The 19,319-nt window shown below is 54.1% G+C and overlaps 1 protein-coding gene across 1 annotated transcript in view; it reads right to left on the bottom strand.

The window, feature by feature from the left end:
- Positions 1 to 19,319, bottom strand: part of CENPE (centromere protein E) — a 54,054-nt gene that overhangs the window by 17,472 nt on the left and 17,263 nt on the right. Inside the window, exons 16-32 of the mRNA XM_060172388.1 lie at positions 18,245 to 18,412; positions 15,816 to 15,890; positions 15,537 to 15,647; positions 12,719 to 12,841; positions 12,469 to 12,634; positions 11,658 to 11,812; positions 10,199 to 10,513; positions 9,811 to 10,083; positions 8,864 to 9,025; positions 8,200 to 8,403; positions 6,456 to 6,596; positions 5,681 to 5,973; positions 5,179 to 5,476; positions 3,552 to 3,710; positions 1,950 to 2,234; positions 1,681 to 1,839; positions 893 to 1,159 (exon numbers count right to left, since the gene is read on the bottom strand). Coding sequence (XP_060028371.1) covers positions 893 to 1,159; positions 1,681 to 1,839; positions 1,950 to 2,234; positions 3,552 to 3,710; positions 5,179 to 5,476; positions 5,681 to 5,973; positions 6,456 to 6,596; positions 8,200 to 8,403; positions 8,864 to 9,025; positions 9,811 to 10,083; positions 10,199 to 10,513; positions 11,658 to 11,812; positions 12,469 to 12,634; positions 12,719 to 12,841; positions 15,537 to 15,647; positions 15,816 to 15,890; positions 18,245 to 18,412 — 3,354 coding nt within the window. The remainder of the gene's footprint in view (positions 1 to 892; positions 1,160 to 1,680; positions 1,840 to 1,949; positions 2,235 to 3,551; positions 3,711 to 5,178; positions 5,477 to 5,680; positions 5,974 to 6,455; positions 6,597 to 8,199; positions 8,404 to 8,863; positions 9,026 to 9,810; positions 10,084 to 10,198; positions 10,514 to 11,657; positions 11,813 to 12,468; positions 12,635 to 12,718; positions 12,842 to 15,536; positions 15,648 to 15,815; positions 15,891 to 18,244; positions 18,413 to 19,319) is intronic.

The raw sequence follows: 19,319 nt of genomic DNA, 5'->3' as shown, positions 1-19,319 counted from the left end.
ATGTTAACTCTCTTTTCAGTCACCAGGTTCGAGATGCCATCAGGATGCCGGCCAGGCTTCCCTGGACTGAAGACCCCACCAATGTGTCCTGGAGCTCCGCTTCCCCAGAGACCCACCCTACTAGGGAAAGAGAGAGGCAGACTGGGAATATGGACCGACCAGTCAACGCCCATGTTCAGCGGGGAAGCAATTACAGAAGCCAGACCTTCTACCTTCTGCATCCCACAACGACCCTGGGTCCATGCTCCCAGAGGGCTAGAGAATGGGAAAGCTATCATGGGAGGGGGTGGGTTATGGGGATTGGGTGGTGGGAATTGTGTGGAGTTGTACCCCTCCTACCCTATGGTTTTGTTAATTAATCCTTTCTTAAATAAAACATTTTAAAAAAAATGAGGTCTTTCCTTCCTTCTTCCCGCCCTGCCTCCCTTCTCTCTTTCACTGTATAAGGAATGATCATCATCATAAAGGGGCCAGAGCACTGCTCAGCCCTGCCCTCAAGGAGCCCCGGGGACTGAGCCTGTGGCCTCTGGGACCTTGGGCACGCCAGCCAGTGCCCTAATTACTGAGGGACCCCGAGGCCCAGGGCCGTTTTGAAGCCAAGGTCGTGACCACAGCCGTCTGATGCCAGCCGACATCCTGGCCCGACCAGACCCAGCTCCCGCTAACCTGGCATCTGAAGGCTCTGCGTGCCCTCTATTCACCGTGTGGGCTGTCTGCTCTGACATGCTCTCTGCACGTCTGAACGGCCCTTTCGAGTTCTCCCTCTGTCCACTGAAGGACCGTCACCCTCGTCACACGCCCCTCACTCTTTATGGGGGTAAGTGACTGTCGTCATCATCGCCATCAGCTGAAAATCGGGACTGGCAGCCACAGACATCGGGAGGAGACTTACTTCCGCCACGGCTTCCTTCAGGCTGCCCCGCAGTCCTTCTCGCTCCCTGCGCAGCTCGTCTCGCTCCCGCATCGCAGTGGCCACCTCCTGCTGCCCCTCCTGGATCCTCTGGGCCAGGCGCAGGCTCTCGGCCTGCGAGCTGTGTAGGGAGGACTCGGCGGCCGTGAGGCGCTCCCGGAGCTGTTTCAGCTCGCTCACTCTCTCCTGGGCCTCACCGGCTCCTCGGAGACCGATCAGCTGCTCCTGCTTCTCATGAAGCTCTTGGGTCTAAAAGCAAATGGTGGAACACATGAGCAGCCAAACTCTCTCACACGCTAGTGTGTGGGCATCTCCCTCATGCTAACATATGTGTGTATCTCTGTGCATAACGTGTATCTGTGTAAATAATGTCTATCTGTATGTATCTCTGTAACGTGTGTATCCGTCTGGGTAACATGCCTATATCTGTGTGTGTAACATGAGTGCATCCCTGTGCGTAACATGTGTGTGTATGACGTGTGTCTGTGTGCATGACTTGTGTGTCTGTGTGCCTGACGTGCATGTCTGTGTGCCTGACGTGACTCAGGGAAGATGGTGGCTGGAGAGCAGCCCCGCTGGTGGAGCAGACCTGAGTCCCTGGCCACACACACACATCTGGGGCTCTGGCATCTTGTGTCTCACAGAACGTGAGTCAGTCTTTGAAAGGATCGACGCCTTCTGAGAACGAGCGGGTGCTGACACTGTCCCTCTGCTCCGCGGCCCCTGCCTCCGCCCGCAGGTTTTCTGCTGCGTGCCCTCGGCCTGCTCACCTTTCTCTGTAACTCAGCACTGGCCGTCCCCAGCTCCCTCTGCAGGCTGGATACCTCCCTCTCCCGCTCCGAGAGTGCCGTCCTCAGCTCGCTGATGGCGTCCTCCCGTTCTTTCACACGGCAAAGGGTCACTTCTAGCTCCTGCTGGGTTTCTCGGTGCTTGAAAAGGAGAGAGCGACAGAAGTCTGTAAGGCCACACGACAGATAGTCCCCTTCCCAAAGGCTCCGTGTGCAAAGTCACCCACATGCACGGGGACAGCACCACCTACTTTCGCCTCGAGCTCCCTCATGGCCTCCCGGGGCTGGTCCCTTTCAGACAGAAGCTCCTTTGGTAGCCGGCGGTGCCCCGTCTCCTCGGCTGGGGGCTTCCTCTCATCCTGGCCGGCCTGGCGTCTCACGGGCGAAGCAGGCTGCTCCCCTTCTGGCCCGGGGAGCGCCACCTCCTCGGCTCCCAGCGGCTCCTGTGACTGCTCCACAGACCCCAGCGTTTCCCTCTCACTGCCCTCTCCTCTTGTGGACAGGGACTGCTGCTGTGCGTCTCGAGCCGGCGGGACCTTGAGAGAACCATGAAGGCATGTAGCCGACACCCCAGGAGACTGAACTTTGCTTCAGAGGAAGGGGAAGGAGGACGAGGTCTGGGACGATCCAGTCGGGGTCCGACGTGCAGACGAGCAGTCTCTCCAGCCCCAGTGCCTGCACGCATGGCTACCTGCCCCTCGTTACTGTGGACGGTGCTGTCAGGCAACAGGGCTGGGGCGCTCCCTCCCTCCTTCCCTCCCGAGCATCGCCAGCACAGGGTTCCTCGTCCCCCAGAAGCCCTGGGAATCCTCACAAAACACGGTCAGCCCGAGACCAGCCACTGTGTATCCCCACTGCTCCCCGGGGCGCCTCCTCTCTTTTGACTTCAGAGAGGAAGAGCACATGCATGGCCCGGCATGGCCCTGACAATCAGAGCTCACCACACGAGGCCCAGGGCGCTTCCAGGAAGGGCTGGGGCTTGAACCTGGATCCTTGAACACAATGAGACACGTGCTCTGCCAAGTGAGCTATTTCCTGGCAGCCGCGGAGAGAGTGGCCTTGAGCCCTCACAACCTGACAAGGACCAAGGTTCCCCAGAGAACCAGGGCTGTCAGCGTCTCTGCCCCGGCTCACACGTCTGTGCTGGGCGGACAGCGTCTTCATTTACGCCGACTCGCTGCCACCGGGGCTGCTGCTGAGGCTCAGGCTTTCACAGGGACCCCCCCACCCCCCCATTTAGGGACAGAAATAGGCGGATGGGGAGAGGGAAGCAGAAAGAGAGACACATGCAGCCCTGAGACGGGGTCCTGGGCTGTGGTATGGTGTGCACTCTACCAGGTGTGCCACGGCCTGGCCCACGTATCTTTTAATTATTTATTTTCGCCAACAGGGCTATTCACCACATTTCCTGGCAGGACCCCCCCCCCCCCCCCTTCTCTTTACTTTCTTTGGATAGAGTGAGAGACAGACTGACAAGGAGTGAGAGAGAGAGGCACAGCCTCCGAAGCACTGCTCCAGGGACCCGGCAGCTTGAACTGGGGCCCCCGTGCCTGACCACGTGTGCGTCTCCGGCCCTCACGCTGCCGCCCCACCCGGTTCCCACCCCGGTTCCCGTGGCCGCAGGAGCAGCAGCACGGCTGGGGGAGCAGGCGCCCACTCAGAGCATTCCCACGTCTCTGCCGTGCCGCACGCAGCCCCCAGCCCCACGCCTTTCGGTGGTCCCCGCACTTTGAGAGACACGTGACTTGGGCTGCCCGGGAGGTGAAGGACTACAGCCCAGCCGTGACTCCCCGCCTGCTCTCCCCTCCCCAGGAGTAAGGAGGCGGGGGGGGGGGGGAACACACGACACAGACCTCGCCTCGAGACTCCAGGGCGGGCCTCTCTGGGTGCTGCTGCGCGGCCGTCACCGTCACCGGAGCTGCCGACTCGGCGGCCTGCTGCCTCAGCTCACCCGGCGCCTCCTGCTGCCCTCTGACGAGCGCGTGGGCGGTGCGCGCTTCAGCTTCTCGGCCCTTTGTTGGTGGATGGAATGAGCGTTTACACATATGCACACACTGTTTGTGTTTGATTTCACAGCAAAGAGAGAAACTGAAATGGGAGAGAGAGAGGAAAAAAGAGAGACACCTGCAGCCCTGCTTCGCCGCTCCTGAAGCTGCCTCGCCTGAAGGTGGGGACTGATGTGCTCAGTCAGGTGCGCTACCGCCTGGCCCGGAGTGTGTTCCTTCCTTCCCTCCTTCCTTCCTTCCTTCCTTCCTTCCTTCCTTCCTTCCTTCCTTCCCTCCCTCCCTCCCTCCCTCCCTCCCTCCCTCCCTCCCTCCCTCCCTCCTTCCCTCCCTCCCTCCCTCCCTCCCTCCCTCCTTCCTTCCTTCCCTCCTTCCCTCCTTCCTTCCTTCCTTCCCTCCCTCCCTCCCTCCCTCCTTCCTTCCCTCCCTCCTTCCCTCCCTCCTTCCCTCCCTCCTTCCCTCCTTCCTTCCCTCCTTCCCTCCTTCCTTCCTTCCTTCCTTCCCTCCTTCCTTCCTTCCTTCCTTCCCTCCTTCCTTCCCTCCTTCCTTCCTTCCTTCCTTCCCTCCTTCCTTCCTTCCTTCCCTCCTTCCTTCCTTCCTTCCTTCCTTCCTTCCCTAACATTATCTTTATTGGATAGAGACAGCCAGAAATCGAGAGGGAAGGGGGTGACAGAGACAGGGAGAGACAGAGAGGCACCTGCAGCCCTGCTTCACCATTGGCACAGTTTTCCCTCTGCAGGTGGGGACTGGGGGCTTGAACCTGGTCCCTTGTGCGCTCAACTAGGCGTGCCACCGCTTAGCCCTGCCCAGAGTGTTTTTTTTAAAGCTGCCTTTGATTTATTTTTATGCAGTGCTAGGGCATGACTTCAGGGCCTTGCCCACATGCACTGCCCCTCTCTCTCTCTCTCTATCGCCCAGGATAGATAGGAGTGGAGGGGCACCACAGAACCACTCCTCTGACTGGGGAACGCTCTGGTACTGCACGTGCTGCTGGGGCTTGAACTCAGGACCCCAAGCATGGCAAGCCACGCACCCTACCAGGCTTCATCACCTAATGACCCCAAAACTGAAGATCATGTTAACAGCATCTCTGTGACACTGTGCGCATGCTAGGAAATTCCTGGATTTTAGCCCCTGGATATGCTTATAATCTGATTATGACACATTCGTAAGCAGGCCTCAATACAGGACAGAAAGACGGACAGTATAATAAAGGGTCAAGAATATTTAGAAAGTGAGACGGTGCAGGTGCTTAGTGCTGGCTGGCCTTCACGGGGTGAGCGAGAGACAAGTAGAGACGGTGAAGGTCAGACTGAACCTCACTGAGAGGCGGCTCTGTGGCCGGCTAGCCTCTGCCTCCTAAGAGGTTCCCCCCCCCCCCCCCCGCACCCCCCCGCCACAGTGTATCTTGTGCTGAGGCTAAGCTTCCCCAGACACGGCTCTGCAGGAAAGACAACAGTTCCTGAGGCAGCTAGACCCTGAGCAATGGGTCCAAGTCCCGGCCCTCACCTTGCAGCCTCTGCTTCTGCGACGCGCTTGCTGCTCTCAGCCTGCAGGCCTTGTGCAGGGTCAGAGTCAACAGAGCTCTGGGCGCCTGGCCCGGGCGTTCTTCCTGCACCCGGCCGGCTGCAGTCACCCTGACCACTAGCAGACTCGCTCGACACCCGCCTGCCTTCCCACTGGCGCAGCAGAGACACTGAACAAATGAAAGGCGGCACTGCACCACAGCCAAGTGGGAGGCATCCAGGTCCCGGAACGCGACGGTGGAGCAGGACCTGGGCGGCGGTCACAGTGTCGTGTGGGAAACCGAGAGACCTCACACACGGACTGGCCGCCGTATTTCCTGTCGACTAAACCATTCGTCCCCCCAACGGAGAAAACAGAAAAGTTTCCAAGCCCCTGGCCCCTGCCGGAGGATGGTGCCGCACGAGCAGACAAGCAAGGTGTGGGTCTGCCTCTCCCTCTGGGTTTCTGTCTACGAGATAAGCAAAAGCAGCCGAGGAAGAAAGAAGGCTTGACTTGCCGTGACTCCGACCGCTCGTGTGTGTCCTCTGAGCTCCTCTCTCTCTCTGGTGACAGCCTCCAGTTTCTCGTGGGCCTCACGCAGCTTCTGAGCCAGCTCCAGCCTCTCCCTTTCTGCCTGTTCCAGCTTCTGCATCTGGTTCTGCAGCTGTCCCTTTACATTCTCCATCTCCTCCAGCTCCTGCCGCACCTCGCTCACCTCCGCCTGCGCACGGAGAAGCCGCTGCTGGCTTTCTTGGAGTCGCTGGCTCTGAAGAAGGGGACACTCACTGCCGCCGTGCAGACGCTGCGCCAAGACTCCGCACGCACGGCCCCGCACGGCCCCGCTCTGGGGACACGCACAGGGTGCGCGGCAGACCTGGCCGGACGCTGAAGCGGCTCCGCTCTGAAAATGACTCAGGGCAGGGCAGCGGCTGAGAGGGCGGCCAGCCCGCCTGTGCGGAGCTGCACCTGTCATGGCGGCTGACGGCCCGGGCGGGCGCCCAGATCTATGCTGGGCTCAGCTGTGCTCAGCAGGCACCTCAAGAAGGAGGTGTCCCTGGCTGAGTCAGGGAACCATCAGCTCAGGCTCCCCTCTCCCACCCAACACTGTCTTCTCTGAGCCGTAGTTTGGATCTAGGTCTCCCTGGAACTGAAGCCACCCAGCAGGGAGAGTGGGGGCGCTGCAAGCAAACGCTGGTCACCGCGAGGGTCTCGGCGCCAGGAGCTGGGGACGCGGTGCCAGGAGCTCACCTTTTCCTGGAGTTCCCCCCTGATCTCTGCGAGTTTCTCAGAACCCCTAGAAAGCTCTTCTTCCTGGCTGCTGTGGCTCATTCCCCGTTGCTTTTTAAGTTCCTCTCTAAGGATTCGTAATTCCTCCTGGTTTTCGATGGTCTAGAAAGAAAAGATGGAGTTTAGACGGAAACACACGTACCCACCTACTGAGAGCAAGTGGCGGAGAACCAGCGTTGACTGCAGCCTGAGAAGAGGCCGGGACACTGCTGGGAGAGACTGACTGTGATCTCGCCGTTTAAGACATTCTGCTATGTCTCCTTATCTGCCAGACTCAGATTCCACTCAGGGCAGTGGGCCTGGCTCAGTGCTCTGCTCTGGGAGGTTCTCTCCCTTCCAGCCCTCAGCCATCTCTAACACTCAGCCTTCTCTGAGTGGCGAGACCTCCCGCCTCCCATCCAGGGGACGGCTCGGGGGCAGTGGGCAAGCTGGGGGGGGGGGGGGCGTCAAGCAAACTGGGGCTGGGAAGGGGAGCGGGCTTCTGCCTGTGTTCGGACCGACACCCGGCTCTTTGGAGTAAGCACACAGCCTCACAGCCCAAGAAAATGAGAGCACACGGACAGCAGGTGCTAGTGTGGCCCACGGCCCACGCCTCAGAGCCCCACCACTACGCGGCAGATCTGACGCAGGTGCGGGTGTACTGGCAAAGAGGAACAGCTACTAAAAATGAAGGAGAAAAAAATCCCAACAGTAAAAGTCAGAGAGACATGCTTGGGAGAACGGCAAAATGTGAACTGACGGGCAGAGAGGAGAGGTGGTTTGTGGGAAGAGGCAGAAAGGTCAGTGAGCACAAGAGACACTCTCGGTGTCTTCAGGGAAAAGCTGAGTCCAGCGATGAATCGACACCCACTCTATGTGCTACAATCAAACAACAAAAACCAGCACTGGTGAGCTTTAAGTTCCTCTCTAAGGATTCGTGATTCCTCCGGGCCTAAGAATGTGTAACAATATTTGATAGGACAGAGATTAATCGAAAGGAAGGGGGAGACAGACACCTGCAGCCCTGCTTCCAGGATAGGGAGGCTTCGTCCCTGCAGGTGGGGCCTGGGGGCTTGAACTCAGGTCTGTGCACGCTGTAATGCGCGCTAATCCAGGAGCGCCCTCGCCTGACCCAGAAGTGAGCACATTCTGTGGCTCTCAGAGCGGAAAATTCTGAGCCAGATACACAGATCCCGGGGACTCGGCTATTCCGTTCAGATATCCCCCAGGGTGTACGATCATTTACATCGGCTGTGTCAGAAACAGCCAAGGAGCGAGAATACCACCAACTGGGATGGCCGGGAGAGAGGGAGCCACAGCGAGGCACCCGCTCACTGGCATAGAGGACAGTGCTCAACAAGAACGGAGGCCAGTCAAGGAAGTGCACGGCTGTCCCTGTCCCCGTGTGACGTTACAGAAGCGACAGAGCTGACCACTGAGGGGCTGGTAGGGGAACAAGGGGACATCTGCTAATGTCAGACCAGTGACTTCCAGCACCACAGTGACTGCATGCACCTGCCCCATAAAGCCACAGACACGGGGACACGGCGCACTGACTTACCCAACAGGCTTTGTGCTTGGCTCTGGGGCCCGAGGCTCAACCCCTGGCACCATTACTGGCCAGAGCTGAAAGTTGCTCTGGTCTTAAACACCCACAAACCACCAAACGAAACACCCACAGACACGCAACTCAGAGACAAAGCAGCTTCCCCGGCGCAGGGCTCACCATCTCAATGCTCTCCTGCAGGTCGGCCTGGAGCTGTTCCTTCTCAGCGGTGACTCTCTCTAACCGGCACTGCAGCTCCGCCTTCTCCTGCACCAGGGAAAGCACCTTTCTCTGCTCATCAGCCGGCCCGCTCCCCTCCACACCAACGGCCAGCACTGGGGCTGCTCTGCCCTCCAAGCTCTGCCGTGTACTGTGGCAGACATCCTAAAATGTCAACACAGAGGAATTTCTTGGTTAACGAGCTTAGCTGTACAGGCTCACTGCTCACTCTGGCTTGTGGTGGTGCGGGCACTGGATCTGGGGCTCTGGAGCCTCAGGCACACGAGACTGTGCAGAGTCCCCGTGCTGCCTCCCCAGGACTGGGGCGGTCCTGACAGCGACACGCCATCTTCCACGGGCTGCCCCTCGCCTAGTGTCCAGTGGACCCGCGGCAGGCACTGCTCTTAGCCTCAGGGACGGGGGCCCAGAGAGGGATCAGAGGCGCAGCCATGGCCTGGACTCATGAGGCCCGGTGGGGAGCCCCTCCTGCTGCCCCTGGGTCCCACGCCCCAGAGCTCTTTGGGTTCAAAGTAAGCCCCCACCGGAGGGCAGATACTGATGCAGGTGTCTCTGGGGCACCGGGAGTAGCTCAGTACATGGAGCACATGAACGCAAGCCGGCCCACCTGCTCCTGACGCTCGCTCTCGGCACCTCCTGTGCTTCCGGCCACGTGCAAACTCCCGGAGGAAGCTTCTGTGGCCGTCTTCACGCTCAGCGTGTTGGTTGTCTGTTGCTGTTGTTTCAGAGATTCAAGAGCGTTTCGTAACTGTTCCTGGGTGTCTATGTTCTTCATCAGAGAAACAGAAAACAACTTCTATTAGTCAAGGGAAAGCCGCGTATTCTTAACGCTTAGCTGTGTATACAGGGCTGTCGGAAAACTCGCGATGCCTTTCTGCCTAGAAAAACGCAGAAAGACACAGCATGACTTTTCTGAGAACCCGATGATGAAGGATGGCTTCCACAATGTCTAAAAGGCTCTGCATTTACAAAGTCTAGCCAGGCCAGGGCGGCTGCACACCTGGTAGAGCGCTCATTCCCATGCATAAGGACGCGGGGGGGGGGGGGGAGCCCCCACCCCCCACCTGCAGGGGGAGCTTCACCAGCAGTGAAGCAGGGCTGCAGGGGTCTCTCTCCCTCCCCGTCTCAATCAAATAAAGTGCAAAGAAAACAATCAGTCCATACACAGAAGGAAAAAGGGCTACCGAGGGTAGTGGATATGCTGGACTGGCATGAGCCCCAGCGGTAAGCCTGGAGGTGAAAACCAAAAGCCACCAAAATAAAAACGAGCCCTTACCGTGGGGCCAGGAGCTAGCAGCGCCCATGGTGAGAGCATCTGCCTTCCCAAGCCAGGAGGTCCTGGGCTCCACCCCCAGCAATACCCGGGAGGAGCATGGACAGCACCAGGGGAAGGTGCGGGGAAGCTGGGGCAGTGCTGGGGGGGGGGGCTCTCCCTCTCCATCCATCCACCTGTGTGTCTCTCAAATTAAGAATGAAAGAGCTGACCCTGGAGGCTGCCGCACACACGGTGCTGGGTTCAGGGCCCCGAGCCGGAGGCAGACCGGGACTAGTTACCATGACCACCATGTCCTGAATGTCACTTCGGAGCTGGTCCCTCTCGGTCTGCAGGCTCTCCTGGAGTTGCTGCAGGGTGTCCTTCTCCTGGGTCAAGGCTCTCACTTCCCCCAGGGCCTCCTGGAGCCGGCCGGCCACCTCGTTCTTCTCCCTCTCCACTGCCTGCAGACGGGAGGCTCCGCTCCCCAGCTGTTCCTTCAGCTGCTCCAATTCGCTGAGCTTCTGCTGGCTCTCGGCAGTCCTCTGCTCCAGCTCCTGGGTCTTCCGAGAAAGCTGTGGAGGCAGGGAGAGCAGTCGAGAACGACACGCATCGAGGGCAGCACCCGGTGGTGGGAGACCTGCCCCAGAAGAGCGAGGGCCGCTTTCCCTGAGGGCGCCTGGCACCCACCTCTCTCTCCGCAGTGGCCAAACTCAGGCTGCGGCTCTGCAGTTCTCGGGAGAGGCTCTCGACGGCCTGGCGCATCCTTGTGTTCTCATCGAGGGCCGCTCTGTGCTTCTGCTCCGCCTCAGTGTGCTGAGTCCCGACATCCTGGGCCTCCTGGTCAGCGCCCGTGGGACCCGGCTGGGGAGCGGCCTGGTCACCCTGTGTTCTCTCCCTTTCTTCAAGGAGACCCTGAATCCTCCTCTCCCTCTCAGCCACATCACAAGACAATTTCTCTTTCTCTGATGTCACCACCTTAAGCTCTTCAGACTTATCGTGTATCTGCAGGGAAAGAAAATGTTACACTGTAAGGTCAGGTGAAGCAGCTTTGAGGGAAAAAAAGCTTTCTCTGTAGAAAAGACAGACACGGTGTGGCTGGACACCCGGCTCAGCTGGGACAGCACAGGCCTTGCATGCCTGAGGCTCCTGCTTCAGGCCTCGGGGGCACAGCTGGCACTGCCCCCCCCTTCTCCTCCTCATATCTAACTCTCCTCTGTCGTGTAGGAAATTAATAAGATACATCTGAAAAAAGTTAGAGTGGGGTCAGGTGGTGGCACACCTGGTTGGGTGCACGTTACAACGTGCAAGGACTCGGGTTCGAGCTCCAGGCCCCCACCTGCAGGGGGAAAGCTTTGCAAGTGGTGAGGCAGGGCTGCAGGTGTCTCTGTCTCTCTCCCTCTCTATAACCCCCTGCCCTCTCGATTTCTGGCTGTCTCTAGCCAATAATAAATAAAGATAATTAAAGAAAAAGTTAAAGAGCTGGGGGCCAGGTGGTGGCACACCTGGTTAAGTGCGCACACTATAGTGCACAAGGACCCAGGTTTGAGCCCCAGGTCCCCACCTGCAGGGGGAAAGCCTTGTGAGTGGTGAAGCAGGGCTGCAGGTGTCTCTCTTTTCCCTCTCAATTTCTCTGTCTCTACTCAATAATAAATAAATACATTTAAAACAATAAATGGCTCGAATTTAAAGAGAGTTAAAAAGCTGCTGCACTGAAGACACACCTGGCACGGTCACAGTGCTACACTACCGCCGTGGGTGACTCCAGCTTGGTTCGCACAGCCAGGACTGCCCTGAGGACACTCAGTGGAAAGGGTGCCTTCATGTCCTCACCTTGCGCCCGCGAGGACTTTTACATCACGGTGTGTGGCAAGTGTTTATTAGTGTCCTAGACTCTGCCTCCCCCAGCTAGAGAATCTGAATGTGGCTTGGATGCCCTGAAAAACGTAACCCACAGACACTTTATGCAATCAGTCCTAATGAATGAAACCACGGCACCGTAGCTTCCGGCAGCGTGGTGGGGCTGGGCTTGAGCCGGGGCTGTGGGGAGTCTACGCGCACACCGGGTGAGGGGCTCATGCCCTTGCCTGCTATTTCAGACAGACCAAGGCAACAGTCACGGCACTGTCCAAGCCCCAAGCACGCTTACCTCTTTCTGCAGCCTTTCTACTTCCGAGGGTAAAGGTTTCAGCTCGGAGAGCACGTGGATTTCGTTACGCAAAGCTTCGTTTTCATTTGCTTCTTTATGCAGCTCTTTCTGGAGAGCGGTGATCTTTCTCTCCAGTTCCAAGTTTGAGAGCAAATCTAGGACGGTTTTGGTACATTCAAACGGTTTGCACTCAGTGAGACAGTCTAGACTGTACCAGAGTCAGACTGCATTGAATCTATTAAAAGACTGTAGGGTGACCCAAGATCCGGCTGTTTCAATGCTGGGAGGAGGCTGTGAACCTGGGTTGTGGGGTCAGCAAGCAGCGCGCCATGAGAGGGAGCTGTTACAGTAGTCTTGGGCGTCATGTTTAAGGCCGACTGATTTGAGATCACGGACATATTCACATCAGTACTGAGACCACATGACTGAGAATTACTGGCTACTGATTTGGGAGAATGAACAGTGATTTCATCTTCAGTGTCTCTCTCTCTCTCTCTCTCTCACACTCACACACACGTGTACACACACACACACACATACACACAAATATACCACTACTAATAATTACTATTAAACTAGGGCACTGCTGAGCTCTGGCTTGTGGTGCGGGATTGAGCCTGGGGCCTTTTGTGTCTCGGGCATCAAAGTGTTTTTGCGGAACCACTGTGCTGTCTCCCCAGCCTCCTAGTAGCTACTGAAAAGCCAGAGGAGAAAGAGCTTTTGTTCACTGGGACATAGTTGTGACGTCCTTGCAGGTTCGGTGGTCAGTGAGTCAGACTTGTGAAGAGCTGGGTCTGAGGTCCCCACGTACCGTTGGGGACTCTGCCGTCCACCAGGCTGCTGAGCTTCGTGATCTCACTGTAGGAGCTCTGCAGCTCTCTCTCCAGGTCTACCTGCATCTTCTTCTTTGCTTCCAACTGCCTGTGGTAGGCCTGAATATCCTTCTCCATCTGACTGCACGCGCTCGAGAGCTCTTTCTGAGGAGAACACACCGAGACATGCTGGTCATAGACTATTTTCTACGAACATCGCCAAGCCAGAACAAAGCAAAAGCCACCAACCATTTTCTCTTTCAGTTCCAGATTTTCACTTCTCAGAAAGGCCGACTCTCTCTTGGAGTCGAGGGCAATGGCCTCAGCATCAAACAGCGACTGCTTCATGTGGGTCAGGTTTTCGGTGAGCTCCTGTGCACACGGCAAAAGCAGTTAGCGCAGCCTGACTTTCTCAAGACTTGCACAAGACAGCTCAGCCCTAACACATCGATCAGAACTGATGCGATTCACAGAATCACTATGGGAAGAAGGCGAGGAGGAGCTTCAGTGCAACTGAACACTCATGGGAAACACTAGGAGAGAGCTCCCACTCTACAGGGCTCAGAAGGCCTGGAGGGTACACAGAGTTGAGGAGAGAAACCATGGGGCGGCACTTGAAACTCAATTCATAAAACTGATACTGCTGATCCCAACCCGAGCAATGCAACCAGTACCCCTCCCATGGTACACTTCGGACTGTGTCCAGAGACGCCAGGCATGGAATGTCAAACCTTCAGCTCCATTACTCTGCCACCAGGTTTCAGATGCTACCATGATGCCAACCGTACTTATTGGGCAGGCAACCCCACCAGTGTGTCCTGGAGCCCCACTTCCCCAGAGCCCTGCCCCACTAGGGAAAGAGAGAGACAGGCTGGGAGTATGGATACACCTGCCAACACCCATGTTCAGCGGGGAAGCAATGACAGAAGCCAGACCTTCCACCTTCTGCATCCCACAATGACCCTGGGTCCATGCTCCCAGAGGGATAAAGAATAGGGAAGCTGTCAGGGGAGGGGATGGGATACCGAGTTCTGGTGGTGGGAAGTTGTACCCCACTTATCCTATGGTCTTGTCAATATTTCCATTTTATAAATAAAAACTAAAAAAAGAAAAACACTTATGCTATTTAGCAATTTTTAAAAAACCTCTTTGTAATACTTAAGAGGAGGGAGGGAGAATGTGCGTGCACACTCAAGCTTTGTCTCCTGTGTGGTGGGCGGCACTCCAAAGGGAACAGGGACGGGAACTTGGGCTGTGTGCACGGCCCAGAAGGCAGCCTACTTGTTTCTCAGCTCTCAGTCCAGCCACAGGATGACTTTACATAAGTTAAGGAGAGAGTGCAGCGGTTCTACAAAAGATTCTCCTGCCTGAGGCTCTGAGGTCTCAGGTTCAATCCCCAGCACCACCACCCGGCAGAGCTGAGCAGGGCTCTGGTGCGCCTCTCTGTATATTTGTGACTGCATCTCTCTCATTAAGTAAGTAAATAGGTAAGATGTAAAAAATAATAATTTTCCACAGTAAAATTTAAAAGAAAATCTCGTTGTACTTCTTCAGATTATGAAAGTGTTGTGTCAAAATGATGTATTTGAAGAATAAGAAAGCTGCCCCTCCTCAATTTGTTTGTATCCAAAATAAATAAAATATTTTAAAAAATGAAATCAAAGAAAGGTGTTAAATCATATTTTTAAAAAGAGGCAAGCAATTCAATAGTATAACTACAGAGGAAAGACGGGACTAGGCAACTCACAGGAGAAAAAAATGCCAGAGAGACAAATACACTTCAAGACTACAGTCTTATTTTCAGAGAGAAATAGTTCAACAGTCTGCTCCGGGCAAAATACCAGCATATGCAGGAATGAATGAGTATGTCGACTGGCTGACGGTGAGAAGGGAGTAAACCAGTGCTAACAGACAGCACTTCTGCTTGCTGCTGTCTGGTCAACACCAGGATTCTGTAAAAGGTATCGAGAGAGCAAGGACCCATTTAAAAAGAAGCACCTGTTAACAGATGCTAAAGGGAGTACGGTCACTGCAAATGACTAAGTGCGCTACCAAGCCCAAGTCAAAGCTGAAGAGCAGACTTCAGGATTAGCTAGACATGGCTGTCTTTGAAAAATGATAAAAACTAGACTCAAAGTGGTACTTTCTTGAAGTGATCAGATGAATCAGATGAATCAAATGCAAACAGAAAAAAAAAAATAAGTCTTTGACACTTCAATATTAACTAATGCCACAATCTTATACTGAGATAGTCCAGAGCTATGAGTTGAAGAAAGCACTCAACAAATTGTCAGTTACTAAAATTATCAGAATACCTAAGCACGCATCAATGAAATTTGAGAACTGTATTGGTGTTAAGACAGCACAGTGGTTCTGCAAAGAGACTCTCCTGCCTGAGGCTCCCAAGTCCCTGGTTCAGTCCCCAGCACCATCTTAAGCCAGAGCTGATCAGGCCTCTGGAAAAAATAAAATCTGAGAAATGCTTGTCCAGTTTTGTGATACCCGTTTGATAGCTGTCCTTCCCTCTCAAGACTAAGCCAAGTGTTCACCTCAAGACCCTGACCATGTGTTTCTGCATACATGGCTAAAGTGACTGAAAAGAACTGAAAATGGGTTTTTTTTTACACTTACTAAAGCTCTAAGTTACTTCTGTTCACTCAACATTGAAATCCTCAGGCGCAAGAGAGATCATTGGTGGAGCACACAGTTCTCCACACACAAAGACTTGGACTTAGCCCCAGCAGTGGGGCCTTACTATGAGGTCTCTGTCTCTCCCCCCACCCCGTCTCTCCTCCCTTACCAGGAGTGGCGGAGCTGCACCTGCAGGAAGCCCCCCACCCCAGACTGGAAGAAGACATTCCCAATAACTCATGGGTGGTTCTCTACCGCTAAGACAATGACCAGACGCCCCGCCTCCCAGGGTCAAAGGAGACGCGGGAGGAAAGCAGCCAGGGCCACGCTGGGCACCGCAGGCTCAACTCAAGCAAGTGCTAGAGGACCTGGGTCACCGTGCCACCAGCGCCCCAAATGTCCGCCCGATGGCACAGCTGAACTGACCGGTCTTTACCGAGGATTCCGAGAGCTCTGCTTTCCTGCTTTCCGACTTCTGAGAGGCCATGAGCTTCTCGATCTGCTCCTCCTTTTCCTTAAGCAGCTCTATTTTAGAACTGAGCTCGTTCTAGAAGAATCAGACAGGGACATTAGTTGGATTTCACTTCTGCCACCAAAGAGAATCACATTGGAAGTCAAATTCAATAAGTTAATCTTGGGGGGGGACCACGACTTTTTCAACATACAGTTTATATTTTACAGTTTCATCAGTAGAAAGACCAATATGATCGCTCACCTCAAGATCTTGGTTATACACTTCTGCATGTTTAACTAAATTCTTTAAGTTGGAAATTTCATGAATTAGTTGCATCTGAAAAAGCATGTGAACAGGCAACAGAGCAAACCAATAGTTAATAAAGCAAAAAAAAAAAAAAAAAGTATTAAAAGCATTCATCCATCACTGCCCGAGAATCGCAGCCAGGTTCCCGAGATCAAGGCTCCAATCACTGCTGCAGTGTGTCTCATTGTTTACAAAGTAGAACAGAGAGAAGCACAATCCCCAAACCAAATGAACACGAGTCCCAAAGTCACCCACACCAAAGCAGCCGACAGGAAGAGCCTCCATGTGACCCAAGTCTCGGTGATCTCTGTTCATCAAGCTGCAGCCTTTACAGACGCAAACCAGCACAGAGCAGACAGACTTCTCGGATCCGAGCTGCACACACTTCACCCAGCTTTGTGCTTTCGTGCCGGGGAAGGTGAGCGCAGAGAGGCACTCAGCCGCCGTCCCTGACTGTCTTCCTCCCAGGACTCTCCCTGCAGTTCTGCACTGGCACGGGGGGACCTGAGTCCTGATTTGGGACTTGGGTTTGGATGGGGCGGGTGCTCCTGCTGCCTTCACAACACTGCTACTGCCTGTCAGAGCTGGCCACACAGGGACGGATGGCTCCGCTCCACACGGTTTGTCTCAGAAGGCTAGATTTTTTTTTTTTTTTTTTTTTTTAGAGCTCTGCTCAGCTCTGGTTTATGGTGGTGCAGGGGATTGAATCTGGGACTTTGGAGCCTCAGGCATGACAGTCTTGTTTGCATAACCATTAAGCTATCTCCTCCCACCCGACAGTATTTCATTTATTGGGGGGAATTAATGCTTTACAGTCAACAGTAAATACAACAGTTTATACACGCATAACATTTACCAGTTTTCCCCATAACAATACAACCTCCACTAGGTCCTCTGCCATCCTGTTCCAGGACCTGTCCTGGAGATTATTTCTGTTAAAATTTCCTTGGTATCAAACTAGCTCTAGCATTAAAGACTTGAATACCAGAAGCTCTCTGCTTGGAGGGTTAGTTTTGTGCTCAGAGTAGCAAACTCTAAGACAAGACGGATTCCCCTTAGCACTGCAGACTCCTCACGAGTCCTTCAAGAGTAACAGGACATGGGCGTTATGGAGTCGGCATCTTGTCATGATGCCGCCTTCTGAGTGTGCAGTCCTAACTAGCTCTAGAGTACAGACCAATGCTAGTGCTGGCTCTCCTGCGTTAGGAGGAAAAGGCATGAAGGCTAGAGAGCCCGGCGGGTAGAGCACGGGGCATGTGCACGCCTCAAGGCCGTTTCAATCCCTGCTGAGTAGTGCTCTGGTCTCGGTCTCTCCCTCTCCCTGATAAATCTCAAAACAAAAAGCTTTATAAAACAAGTAAACACAATGCAAGTCAAATTTGTCACTTATGATTTTCTGTCTTTCACGCCACAGCCAGGCTTTAGACATCTGTATTGGTCCTAACTTAAAACTGGCTGTCTTCTATGCTTTTAATTTTAACCACTAAGAAAGAGGCAAACAGTGCAAACTAAAAAAGATGTTATTTGGGAAAAATAGTTTCCCTTCTCATATAGAACAGCAAGCACACTGTCTTAGGTGTGAGGATCAAAAGTTAATTCACTGCTTTGTAAGGAGCTCCTGATTTTAACTTATTTCCAGCAGGCGGAACAACATTTTATTTTATTTTATTTTATTTTTTCAATGGTTGCTGCACAGGTAATGAACTCAGGGCCTTACATGAGTGAAATCAGACTGTCCACTCTTCATTTTACAGAGAGGGAGAAAGAGGAGGAGGGGAGGGAGGGAGAGACACCCCAGCACCACTCCACCTGCATGGTGCTCTCACGCTAAGAAATCTCTTGATGTTTTGAGACAGTATCTCAGGCCCCAAAGTCTGTGAGGCCTAACACGTGCTTAGGAATCTCAAGCACTGTGTTTCTTTCTAACGGTCACCCCGAGTTCTGCGTTTGCCAACTCCTCACAGTCACCGAGCTTCTGCACTGATATCTAGACACCGAGGAGCACGTTTCATAGCAGAAATCGACCCTCGGATCTGCAGTCCCCACACAGGAAACACTCAGCTACTCAGGACAGTGCACGCTGGTCTGCTCACTGAGCCAAACACTCGCACATCCGCCATCATTTCCCCACGACAAACTCCCGAAAGGACAAACCTTCACATCGCCCTGCAGGTAGTTCCATGCTTGAGCTACAGCATGAGTGAAGCCAGTGGGATCTGGTAGTTTCTTAGGATGCCCTACGCGGCTGACTCCTTGAGGCTCTCAACTGTGCACATGGAGCACGGCCGCACACGGAGCATGGCTGCACACGTCACTGCCTCTTTAAGGGAGCAACACCCTTTTCAGAGTGTGGTTCCAGAGTCTCACATTCCCAAAGCTCTTACCTCTTGGTCCTTTTCAACTCTCTTTTCAAGAGCCTCAAATTCATCCAAGTCTTTCTTTTCTTTCAATTTCGACTCCATTTCTTCCCGCTCTCTCCGCAGTTCCTCATAGTCTAACACCAGGTTATCATAGTTAGCGCGAAGTGAGCTCAACTCGCTTTCTAAAGTTTCCTGTTGTTATAACAGCAGAATCAGGTTTTCGTGTTAGAGAGAATCCAAGCCCTATAGCCGCTGCTCCCTGAGCTGAGATGTGGGTCAGACAGTGTCAGCTGGATCACCTGGTGGCTGAGGCCACTTTGCTCCAAAGGGTCTAGCTTAACCCAAAGTTAAACAGAGGGTCTCCGTTTTGGTGAGCCAGTAACTCATGCAAACACACACCTGGGCTAAGCCTGGCTGGCCGAGCACAACGGTTACCCTGGACACCCACCAAGCCGTAAGTCCTTGCGTCTCTTAAATACTGTCCACACCTTAATTCCCTACTTGTCTGACCCTCAGTGTGTTTCTTTTTAAAGATTATATTTACTTGTTTCATTATTCCTTTTACTAGAGTGAAAGGAGGGGGAACGGAGAGACAGAGAAACACTGTATTTTACTCCAGAATTATAATGGCATTTTCCTTAAAAAAACACATTTAAAAAAAATAGAATTTTAGTTCTTTTAACACCAGTAGTCAGTAGCCTGAAGAGTAGACAGACTCTAATGAACTTAATATACTGTGTCCACAACTGCATTCTTCACTTTACTTTTTAATGTTTTGCCATCACTAGGGTTTCACTTTGAGAGACAGACAGAGACAGAGACAAGACCAGAGCTCAAAGCTTCATCTGGTGTAGTGGGGGCCAGGCCTGAACCTGGGTCACAAGCAGCCAAGCGAACCCGCTTCAGAAGAGCTCGTTCACGTTCACTTTCAGTTCCCAAGGCTGCTGGGTGACTGCACCCTCCCTGTTCCTTCTACTAGATGCTTCAGATGCATCCTGCTTGCGCTCCTGGGGTTACCTTCAGTGAACACGTGTCTCAGAGATGGTTTCCATTAGAGAGCGCAGCACTGCTCAGCACTGGCGTATGGTGGCAGCAAGGA

Source organism: Erinaceus europaeus, chromosome 2 (assembly GCF_950295315.1).
Source record: "Erinaceus europaeus chromosome 2, mEriEur2.1, whole genome shotgun sequence".
NCBI classification, from domain to species: Eukaryota; Metazoa; Chordata; class Mammalia; order Eulipotyphla; family Erinaceidae; genus Erinaceus; species Erinaceus europaeus.
The sequence above is the reverse complement of the archived record's forward strand: the minus strand, read 5'-3'. Positions and strand labels throughout refer to the sequence as shown.